Here is a 12,013-nt window from a genome sequence, read left to right as displayed (position 1 = left end):
CCAACTCCAACTTCAAAATCCAAAATTCTATAATATTTCCTACATTCTATATTAAATTATTCAAGCTCAAAGGTCAAATATAGTAGTAGTATAGGTCAGATAAAGAGTTGAAGGGCAAGTATGAGCTCCAAAGTTTTTTTTTTCTTGGACTGCTTATCAATCAACGGAATTGTGTCATTTCCCTTAAATTTTAGGGAACAAAAAATTGTATCATTTCAAATTTTTAAAAATAGAAAAATATTAACAGAAAAATGAAGAAAGAGAATCTGACCAAAAGAAAAAAAATGAAGAAAGATAATGAAAGCAGTCTTTTGTGGGAGAGAAGAGAATCAAAAAGGAGTTTCTACACATGTTATCATTCATACAAATGACTACCAATTTTGTACATATCATGTTAAAAATAATTTATAATTTGTACTATTATTTTTTATTTTCTGATGAACTCACAAAGTGCTCTCACCAATAATGATGCGTCAAGGGTTATCACTTATCACAAAAATAGAAAAAAGGCAAATGTCATTAAGATGGAAAAGAGAAAGTATTCACACCGTTATTAATTAAAGACCACCACAAAAGCGTCCCTATTTTGTTCCGAAACGATACCGTTTATAGTACAATGTTTGAAACAAAAACTCCCAACAGAAAACGTACTCCAAGCAAAAACCACATTAGAGTTTGGCAGACATTGTGTTGCCCATACTGTTATATTTGTGTTGCGTAATGCGAGAAAAATTCATACCTTGTAGTTTCGACTTTCAAGCGCTATGCAGGTCCAATGACATAGACATTGCTTTTACCTGCCAAAGAAGGTGATATACAGACATCATCATCCATTTAAAAAGCCAAGTTTATACACTTGTTAAGCCAACAAAACCCTTAAAACATAAATTTAGCATTCTTTCGCCCCACAAAAAATAATCAAAATCAACAATGAACTCACCATTGTGGAAGAAGGGCTTGAAGAGTCGATAGGTCCCGTTCCTTTAGCCTCCCAGAACCGACTTGTTTTATCTCCAAAACGTTGCACCTGCGATTTGCTCTGTTCCTTGGAAGAGAAACTGATCTTCTCTCTTCCCTTCTGCACAGCCCTCAAACGTCCTCTCAGCAAACTAACTTCACCTTCTATTTTAAGTCTTTCATAGTCAACAGCTGACATTGAGTTTCTGCGCATATTTGGAGACATGATCCTTTGTCCTTGTGGAAACGCCGGTGGAAGTCCATAACTTGTTGTACCTAAAACACTTTGTGATCTATCCAGAGTGAGAAGATCCCGAACCATATGGTCCGAAGGAACATTCAGTTGCACTTCGTTGTCTTCATCTTTGACCACATGGATATCATGTACACAACAATCCTCACCAACCTTCTTGGACTCAGAGTCTGGTTCTGGAAATGAAATGCCTTCCTCTATCTCTGAATCTTGGTCTACTCCATTCACCTCATTGTCCGTCTGATTAGTGAAGATATCAAATCCAAAAGAGTCAGTCGTCTGTTTTGGATCTGGAGTGTTGGGAAGAGGTTGCTGCTCAGTTTCAAGGAACATTAGTCTGTAGGTGTCAACTTCTTTCTCCAAGAAATGTTTCTCCCTCTCCCTCCTCAGCAAAATCTCTTTGAGAATGCTCATCTCCTCAGCGTCAAAAGCTGACTTCTCTTCTATCATCCGCTGATACTGCCTAGCTTCCATCTCTATCGACGCTTTCTCTTCCTGCAGCCTCAGTATCATACCCAAAGCCTCATCAGCAGCAGTCGCCGCAGCATTTCTCTCTTTCTCGAGTTCAAGAGCTAATGCAGCGCGAGAAGCTCGTTCTTCCTTCAACACCTGTTCAAGAGTCTCATTAGGCTGATCCACAGGGGGGGAAGTGCATGTACCCTCTCCCTCCCATGAAAGTGTCCTCTCTGGTGATTGGGGAGAGTGCTTACTTTGACCATAAGGAGGGGACCTATGGAAGCTGAGACGCTTACTCTTCTTGACATTAAAACTCCCTTTCTTTAAACTCTGCGAGGTTAAAAGATCGAAGCACGAAGCATTCTCAACCTCCTTCACACAAGAAGGAGTACTAAAGACGACCTCTTTCTCAAACCCAACGTGTCTACTACCCTCTCCTTTCCTCTTCTTACCACCCACATCAAAAGGTGTTGTATTCATCACGGATCTCTGCACAGAAGAGATCTTTTTCACGGGAAGATTCACTAGAGTCTCTTGGAAACACTTGTTCTTACGAGGGTCACTGAACATGCCATCACAAGGGCAGGGGAGGCTCAGACCGAAGACACCGAGCAGCTTGGAGGTTAGATAAACGAGAGAAGAGGCGCAAAGCAGCGAGAAAGCTACGGAGAGATCGAGAAACGCTGCCACCAAACCTGGAAATGTCCAACTTCTTACCTCCTCGCAACGCATTTTTAATTTCACCCTGCTACAAGACAAAACTTACTCAAGACATTTTCAAAGCAATTTTGATAGAATCAAATTTACATTTTGGATAAATACAAGATCTAAGCCATTTGTTTACACAAACTGAACATTTCAAATATTAAAATCTTATTAAAAAAAATTCATATACAATCTAGACTAAAATAGTAACCTCAATGAATCGATCTATCGTGATTTCAAGTAACTTAAAAAGGACAATTATTCACTTCAAATAACACAGGGAAACTGTCGATTTCAAGTTGTAACTACTGCGATTTTCCCCGAGAGAAAAGAGAAAAACAGTAGAGATAGAAATCGAGTAACAACAATCGAAACCGAAACTCACCGAGTTAGTTTACAATCCTTCTCCAGAGAAACGGTGGCGACTCGATAAATCTGTATAATCAGAGAATAAATAGAAACTCCCACAGAGAAGAAGTTGCACAACGTAAACTCTTCCTCTTCCGTTTCTTTTTTTTTCATTCGAAATTAAAATCACAAATCCAAAACCTTTTTTTTTATGTTTGCTTAATTTTCAAACTTTAGTTGATTAAAATCAGCCTACGAGACTAGGAGTGAGTTGATACGCCGTCGTTTACTCGCCGACCCCATCTCTTTCTTTCTTTCTTGAGATTGGTGTTTTTCCATTAATTATTTTTTTAAAAATAATTTTTTACACGTACACGTTTACAAATATGTATGCGTGGATCATATAGTAGGCAGAGCCCGGTTCTAGACATGTGCTAGGAGTGCATTGGCACATAGTCCATTGTAATTTTTGATTTTTTATAGTCTAAGATTAGGGTCCAATATTTTAAAAGTTATTTTTGTATGAGAAAACTTTTTTTTATTCAGGGTCTATATAACATTTGAGACGGGCCTGAGTAGAGATGTTATATCGGCCTGTCCGGCCCGTTTGTGTTTGTGTCCGTTAATGTCCGCCCATTTAACATCCCGTTCGTTAGAGCCCGTTTACACTAACAGCCCGATTATTGTATGTCCACTAAAGCCCGATTATTGTACGTCCATTAAAATACCTATTTAAAGCCCATTTAGATATAAAAAAATTCAAGACGTTTGCTGTTTAGTAGTGATTATTAAACAAACATGTATTGCAAACTTGTATTGATGATGCATCAGAAAGACATTCTCATAAGTTTACAAGACATTCTCATAAGTTTACAAGATGTTCAGAGTTTACATTACAAAAACATGACAATTTGATAGTCTGATTGCTAGTAAAGAGACATGAGATGAAGAAAATGTAAGAGAAGAGACAAGAGAGATGAGATGAAGAATATGTAAGAAAAGACACAAGAGATGAAGCGCCATTTTCTCCACTTCAATTTTAAACACCTGTGTGTACAAAGTAAACATTAATATCAACTGATAATCAAAATCTTCCATTTGGACATGCGAAGTTTATATAACAAAAATATTAATTTCATTCTTAATACCGATCAGGTAGGCCGTAAAAACAGACTTTTTTCAAAATGACAAAATGAGGTTACTCTTTGCAAAATGACAAAATGAGCAGCACCATGACAACAAAAGACATACTTAAAATGAGATTAAAAAAACGACCCATATCACTTGCAGGATGATGAAGCAAGTTATTCCATGATATTTTTTCCATGTTATAAACGACCCATATCACCAAAATGAACATTAAAACTGCAGGTTATTTGTTTTAGTAAGGAGTAAAGACTTACATCTTATCACTTCCATAATTCGATCAAACACTTCAATTTTTTGATGTTGAAGATTCAGCTCCTGAATTACTTGTTTTTTTTGAACATTTTCATTTTCATCAAAGAGGTCTTCAATTGTACCTACAAAATATAATACGAATCAATAACAAAAGATAGTCATAAATGGTATTTTAAAGCTTTTTTACCTTGGTATTCAGCAAAACCACGCAGCCAAATTCCTAGTGCAAAGAAGAGCTTGAACATTTTTAGGTAAGAGGCGGTTTCGGTAAGGAGTTAAAACCCGAGATCCAACGCTGAAGGCAGACTCAGAAGCTACCGTGGTGATCGGAATGCTGAGGATGTCACGTGCCATAGATGCTAAATCTCCAAATCGATGTTGGTTCTCTCTCCAATAAGTCAAGACATCCAAATTTATATTGGCCCTCCTATTTAGCCTTGGCTCTTCCAAGTAGATATCCAAATGTGTCTTTGGATCACCAGCTCCACCACCAATGCTCTTTTCAAACTCAAAAAAGTCCTTCATTATGAACATTTATAACAAAATTATCGATTTCAAGATAATAAATGACTCAGATTATTTAAAATTATTATAAGTCACATTATCATAATCATCTTCAAAAGGAGATTCTGTGACAATCTCATGTGGTGTAAGTGAAAATCCTGAAGAACTTGTTTGAGACAGTTTCTGATACTCTTTACAGAGAACACTCAAACTTTCTTTGAGTTTTTCAGTCTTTAAGCTGGCAGTAGAAGAATCCAATTCTCTATAAGCAGCTTCAAGCATCTCAATCTTTATTTTTGGATCTAGAACTGCTCCCATAGCCAAGATTAGACTATACTCTTTCCAGTATTTATCAAACTTCACTTGCATGTCTCTGGCAATTTCTCTCACCCCAAGATCATCACAAGTGGAATATTTCTTTAATAACAATTGTATATTCCACACTTGTGTGAAATAGATATTAGAAGTGGGATACTTTGAACCTGAAAAATCGGTTGTTATGACACTGAATGGCTTCAACAATTCACAGATCTTTTCCCCACGGTTCCACTCAGCCACTGAAGGATTGGTCTTATAGTTCGGATCATAAGACTCTATGCTAGCAAATGCATCCTTGAACTTGAGAGCTCTAACCAGCATATCGTATGTAGAGTTCCAGCGAGTAGAAACATCAAGTGACAATCCAGCCCCTCTTCTATTTCCTACTCTCTTTAGACATGCTGCAAATGCTTCTTTCCTTTGTGGCGATGCTTTCACATATCTGACACTCTCTCGAATGTTATGCAGAAGAATATTTGCTAATTCTGAGCCATTTTTAACTATGAGGTTCAAATTGTGAGCACAACATCTCACATGTATGTGCTTACCATCACACAACAGACCTCCACCACTTCCACTTGTCATCTGAAGCTTGCCCACAAGAATTCTCACCATGCTGTTGTTGTTTGTGGCATTGTCTAGAGTAATTGAGAAAATCTTCTTCTCTAAACCCCATTCCTTCAATGACTCGAAGATCTTAGTGGCAATCAGATCACCTGTGTGTGGAGACTTCATCTCACAAAATTCTAAGATCTTATTGTCCAATCTCCAGTCATCATCAATGTAATGGACAGTTAAGCAGATATAGCCCGTATTCTGAGGCTTAGATATCCATAAATCAGCGGTCAGACAGACCCTGCCATGATGCTTCTCCAACAGCCCCTTCAACTTCTCTTTCTCTATTTCATATCTCCTATAGACATCAAGAGCAGCAGTCTGTCTACAAATGGGTTGACACTCGGGATTTAAATACTTCTCTTTCTCTAACCTTCTCAAACTCCACATATCAAAATAGTAGATCATGGTAAATGATAGCCTCAGTAACCATCGCACGATCTACCAAATGATCATACACATGTCTATCTACTTTCTTAGGCATCTTAGAACAACCCTCTAAGTGTCGCTTCAACTGATTTGTACCATGGGTTTTACTATTATAAGCGAATGTTGAACCACAGTGATTGCACTTAGCCTTTACTGTTCCATCTTCTATCCTCACTAATACAAAATCTTTCCAAACAGTAGAGGTTTTTCGACGCTTACGTTGAGGTTTTGCTGCTTGTGTTGATGCAGTTGCTTGTGTTTCTGTTTGAACCTCTGCTTCTGTTTGAATCTCTGCTTCTGTTTCTGTCAACTCCTCTTCTACATCAAATTCAACATCCTCCTCATTCATTTCCTTGTATTCACTTCTAGCTTCAAGAAGTGCCATTGTTCGCAGAGATTCAGAGTCCATCTCTGCGAAAAAAGAAACAAAACCATAGAAACAAGATCATTATAAAGAAGAGAAATTAAAGAAAAAAAATTAAAGAACTCAATAAAGAAAAGCATCAACCGTTAGAAAATTCAATTTGTTGTTCACTGATATAAAACTCAAGATATTCTCCCTTAATATACAACTCAAAGATATTTTTCCCCTTATATAAAACAATTATCCAGAAAGAACAAGATCAAGAGACGTTATCACTGTTTCTTCAAAATGAATTTATATATAAAAAGTGACACATCAAGTCAAGAGCAAACAACACTAACTTATACAGAGCAAACAACACTAACTTATCACTGTTTCTTCTATTTCTTATCGACAAGAGCAAACAAAACTAACTTATCAAGAGCAAACAACACTAACTTATCACTGTTATGAGAAAACCACGAACCCAGAAAACCCAAAAGGGTTCTGCTATGAACAGATCGAAACACGGGCGGAGCTGGAGAGGAACACAGCGGAGCTGCGGAGAGGAACACGGCGAAGCTGCGGAGAAGAACACAGGCAGAGCTGTAGAGAGGAACACGGGCGGAGCTGGAGAGGAACACGGCGGAGCTTCGGAGAGGAACACAGCGGAGCTGCGGAGAAGAACACGGGCGGAGCTGTAGAGAGGAACACAGGCGGAGCTGCGGAGGAACGTCCGCTGCGGAGAGAATAGGTTATTACAAACTGAACAACGATAATGGTCTCATTCACTAGGTTATTACACAAAAACGTCATCATTTATGAAAAGCTAAACGAGCTTAACGGACAGTCCGTTTACTTTTATATAAACTTGTTTCCTAATCAGACATAAACGGACATGTCCGACGAAGCCCGTTTAGTTTTGTTACATTAACGGGTTATTAACGGACAGTAATATTAAACGAAGCCTGTTTACGTCTGTTTACAAGTTGTCCATTTTAACATGCCTAATCATATGTATACAATAAAATGCCTCAAACATACTAAAAATATAAATACATGCCGAATGGGATGACAATCTCATTTATCCATTACATAAAAAAACCATGTAAACAGACAAATACATGATGAATATGATAGCAAAACGAACGACTTTAGTATGTTTGAATAGTATAATGATCAAATGGATATAAAGATCGCCAATAATATGTTTGAATAATATGATGTCAAATGAAATGGATATGAAGATGAGCTTACAGTCTTTTAAGGTTCTCGAGGTGAATTCGTTGAAATATAAAAAGCGAAGGTTGATATTAAGGTCTTGGTGTGAACGTTATTATAATGAGCTGATTTTTCTGTTATAGATCTTTTATTTATGTAACAATATATAAATCAAGGTTAAAATTAAATTATATGAATCATACATGTAAGTAGGACCAATGGCATTGTATTGTAAATTGTATAGTAATAGATGAGTTTTTAATTAGGGGATGTGAGAAGCTTTCTTATGTTGACATATAAACATTATAGCAATTTTGTGAATACTTTACACTTTAAAGGTTAATTTCTAAAAATGTTCATCTTTTAACATATAAGGGATTTATATAGAATATCTAATCCATAGAATGAGAAAGATGGTAAAAACTAGTTCTCACTCTTTTATTTCTTCCATCTTAGAGGTCAGAGGTTTATTGTTTATAATTTTTAGAATATTTTTTTTTGTTTTTGTTTTTTGTAAAAATCATTTTTATCCGATCAAGTTTATTGAAAAATAGTTTTCTCAAAATCTAAGAACACTAGTTATTTTAAAGAAACTGTCAATTTATAAAAAAAAAAACAAAAACCAATTTTCTAGTTTTATTGCTTGAACTTTTTTACATTTATTTATTACTAAAAATATAACTTAAGGAAGACATATTAATATTGTGATGTGAATAAGAGAAAAAGACCAAAATAGCACTAAACCAAGTTTTTGTCACAAAATAGCATCACAACGAGGAAAATGACCAAAAGAAGTTTTATTGAAGGGTAAATATGCATTTATAACCCTTGGGTTAATTAATTTAAGATTTAGGGTTTAGAGTTAAGGGATGAGGTTTTAGGAATGTGCTCAAATATTTAAAAACAAAAAATAAATATTAAAATTTTCAAAACAAAAAAGTGCTATTTTGGTCATTTTATTTTTGAGTGTTATTTTTGTGACAAAAACTTAAAAAATATTATTTGAGAGAATTGCCCTGTGGATAATATGTAAGATGTTATAAATAATGATTATTCATCAGTAAAAGCACTTGTCCTTAGTCTATCATGCTTAGTCATAGTAACATGGATCTTTATCTAGTAAAATTTTATGTAGTATAAATAGGACGTAAGGAGAAGTGGATTGTCATTATCTTTGCTCTTCTTCACTTCCTCATGCGTAGTCCACTACAACAATAATAATATTTATATTTTTTTCTTGCAATACTCGTTCCTCACCAATACAAATAACAATTCACAACACATTATTAGCATGAACACTCTTAGCCTAGCGATGAACTAGTGAGATAAGTTTTAATTAATGTCTTTAATCTATTTATTTTATTTTAATTTTATTATTGCTCCAAAGTGATAGGCATTATTAATGCCTTCTCCGTTTATTTTTTTCAGAATGATAGGCATTGTATTTCCTGACTGATTGTTATTGTAGGCTCTGCCTTCACGATCAGAGGATCACAAGGTGGGTTTTGCCTCCATGAATTAAAAAGAAAAAGAAAAAGAAATATGTGGTAGGCTTTAACTCCGTGAATAAAAAAAGAAAATGTCAAAATGATAGACTAAGTCTCCTCAGACCTTGAATAAAAAGAAAATGTTAATATGGTAGACTATGTCTCTTCAAACTTTCAAAAAATGATCAACATGGTAGACTATGTCTCCTCGGATCATGTGGTAGGCTAAGCCTCCAATTTTATTTATGTTTTTTTAAATTATGCATTAGTGAAAAAAATAAATGAAAAGAATGAAGTAACACGATATAAAGCCCGATAAGTTGCCCAAGGATTTTCTCAGAAACCGGGAATTGATTTTGAGGAAACATACTTCCCAGTAAAGGATGCAATTACGTTTAGATTTTTGATAAGCCTAGCAGTAGGGCTGGACACAAATACATGTTACCCGCCTTAAACTTGTTACTTGCCCCGTATTTTCCCCGTAAACTCAAGTGCTTGTCATAATCAATGCAAGTAACAAGGCTGAAAATTTAATTACTTGCAAGTTTAAACCAAGTAACACATCTTAAATTTAGTTTAGCTACTTGACTCATTTTGATCTGTTACTTGACTTTCAAAATACTTTATAACATTTACAATATTACTTCAGCTAGTTTATCAAACATGTGAAATCTAATAATTCTCTCTTTTTTTCAAAAAAAATCTATGTTATATTATCTTGTATCGGCTGTAACAGAAAAATCAAGCAAAACAATCATCTAATTTTACAATAGTTGAAATGAAAATTTTATTTTAAAGGTTCAAATACAAAAATTTCACTTTAAATAAGCAAGTACAAGTACATAAAATTACTTGTGCAAATATCTCTTATATGAACTAGTACTTGATTAATCAAGAACTTGGTATTAGCAAGTATAAGTATGGGGCAAATTTTTTAATACTCGAACGGGGTAAGTCAGGTTACAAGTATAGGAAAAATCTTGGGTACTTGCCCCATGCCCAACCCTATCTAACGGCATCTAAAAACCTTGAAACACATCTCATGAACGTTGTGACAGCATATTTGTATGGATCGTTGGATAATGATATATATGAAACTCGCTGAAGGATTGAAAATGCCTGAAGCATTGAAAGAAAAATCCAGGGAGATTTGTTCGGTCAAGTTACAGAGACCACTATACAGATTGAAGCAATCCGGACGTATGTGGTACAATCGCTTAAGTGAATATCTCTTGAGATAGGGATATGTGAATCATGTGATATGTCCATGCGTTTTTATTAAGACATTGTTATCTGGCTTTGTGATCATTGTTGTATATGTAGACGACCTGAATATAATTAGAACTAGAAAGGAGGTTGATGATGCATGAACTCATATGAAAGAAGAGTTTCAAATGAAAGAGCTCAGCAATAATTTTTTTTTGTTTTGGGTTCCAGATAGAGCATCTCTGAGAAAGAATATTTGTGCATCAATCTAACTATACGAAAAGGTAATTGAAACACTTTTACATGGACAAAGCGACTCCTTTGAGTACTCCAATGGTAAATAGATCTCTCAATGTTGAACGGGATCATATGAGTGTTATCTTTGGGCTTTATATCTTGCAAATTGTAAAAAACATGATATTGCTTTTGCTACTAAACTACTTTCAAGATATAGTTCTGCTCCTACTCACAGAAATTGAAATGGAATAAAAAACATATTCCGTTACCTTAAAAATATAGTTGATTTAAGGTTAATTTATCATAGAAACCCCAAGTTTGGTATGGTTGGTTTTGCGACTGCATGATACTTATCAGATCCTCATAAGGCTCGATCGCAAATTGGTTATGTTTTACAATTGGTGGAACCGCGATCTCTTGGCGGTCCCAGAAACAAACCCTGGTTGCGACTTCTTCAAATCATGAAGAAACTATTGCGCTTCACGAAGCATGTCGGGAATGTGTTTGTCTTAGGTCAATGAGTCATCACATACAAGATGCAAGCGAAATAGTTGCCATGAAAGAGCCGAGGAAAATATTTGAAGATAATTCGGTTTGTATCGCTCAACTCAAAGAAGACTATTTCAAGAGTGACAAAACAAAGCATATCCCTCCAAGATTTACGCGGTAGCTCGAGAAAAATCAAGAAGTAGACATTGAGTATGTAAACATGCCATACCTAGTGCCTCTCATCTCAGTTCATTCGCCAGATCTATATATGTATCTCTACAGCCTCCTTCTCAGTTGCAGTGACCGGTGATCTGGCTGGGTTCTTTCCTAGTGCTAGGGGCATTCGACAAGGTTGTTCACTCTCTCCATATCTCTATGTGATAGTGAACAATGTTCTCTCTCACATGTTGGACCAAGCGGCTCTGGATGGGAAAATGGTTTAACACACTAAGTGAAAGGAGGTTCAGCTTACACATCTAAAGTTTCGCGGATGATATTCTAGTTTTTACAAATGGGAGTGAAGAATATCTTGATGGTGTTTTTGAAGAAATGAACCAGTTTTCTAGCATTTCAGGGCTTCATATTAACATGTTCAAATCGTCAATATTTGCTGCTGGGACCAAAACCACCACTCTAACGTAGGCTGATGTTGCTAAGGGATTGACTGTTGACGCCTTACCCATCAGATATTTGGGTATGCCTTTAACATCCAAGGTGTGGAGTAAAACAGACTATGAGCCATTGATAAATCAACTTCGCAACAAGTTCTTATCCTGGAATCACAGAGCGCTATGATTCGCAGGCCATCTCCAACTTATTAAATCTGTTATTACAAGTACCGTGAACTTATGGAGCTCTGCATGTATTCTGCCAAAGGGTTGTCTTGATACAATAGAAAGTATGTGCAATGCTTCTCTCTTGTCCGGTTCTCCTACTATCACTCACAAAGCAAAGATCTCATGGGCGGATGTTTGTTATCCCAAAGAGGAGAGAGGGTCGGGCTTCCCCGCCTTAGAGATGCCTCACGTGCTTTTGCTTTGAAAC

General features: G+C 36.0%; 2 protein-coding genes across 4 annotated transcripts; both read right to left on the bottom strand.

Moving 5' to 3' along the window:
- Positions 1-473: 473 nt before the first annotated feature.
- Positions 474-2,924, bottom strand: LOC108851130 (uncharacterized). Of its 2 annotated transcripts, none has more exons than XM_057000587.1 (3): positions 2,757-2,924; positions 941-2,414; positions 474-797 (listed from the first exon to the last, which is right to left on the bottom strand). In XM_057000587.1, exons 1-3 carry the CDS (start codon positions 2,891-2,893, stop codon positions 756-758), a joined length of 1,653 nt encoding a protein of 550 aa, XP_056856567.1. In that variant the 5' UTR covers positions 2,894-2,924; the 3' UTR covers positions 474-755. The 2 variants fall into 2 exon arrangements, with proteins under 2 accessions (XP_056856567.1, XP_018480049.1); XM_018624547.2 differs by having other exon boundaries at positions 941-2,411.
- Positions 2,925-3,508: 584 nt separating this feature from the next.
- LOC108855155 (uncharacterized) lies at positions 3,509-7,108 on the bottom strand. Of its 2 annotated transcripts, none has more exons than XR_008941873.1 (4): positions 6,817-7,108; positions 4,308-6,397; positions 4,123-4,242; positions 3,509-3,766 (listed from the first exon to the last, which is right to left on the bottom strand). XR_008941873.1 is itself a non-coding variant. In XM_018628895.2 (4 exons), exons 2-4 carry the CDS (start codon positions 6,393-6,395, stop codon positions 3,759-3,761), a joined length of 318 nt encoding a protein of 105 aa, XP_018484397.1. In that variant the 5' UTR covers positions 6,396-6,397; positions 6,817-7,108; the 3' UTR covers positions 3,509-3,758. The 2 variants fall into 2 exon arrangements, 1 of the variants encoding a protein (XP_018484397.1); XM_018628895.2 differs by having other exon boundaries at positions 6,206-6,397.
- Between the last annotated feature and the right edge of the window lie 4,905 nt (positions 7,109-12,013).

This window comes from Raphanus sativus, unplaced genomic scaffold, assembly GCF_000801105.2.
Source record: "Raphanus sativus cultivar WK10039 unplaced genomic scaffold, ASM80110v3 Scaffold2780, whole genome shotgun sequence".
NCBI classification, from domain to species: domain Eukaryota; kingdom Viridiplantae; phylum Streptophyta; class Magnoliopsida; order Brassicales; family Brassicaceae; genus Raphanus; species Raphanus sativus.
The sequence above is the reverse complement of the archived record's forward strand: the minus strand, read 5'-3'. Positions and strand labels throughout refer to the sequence as shown.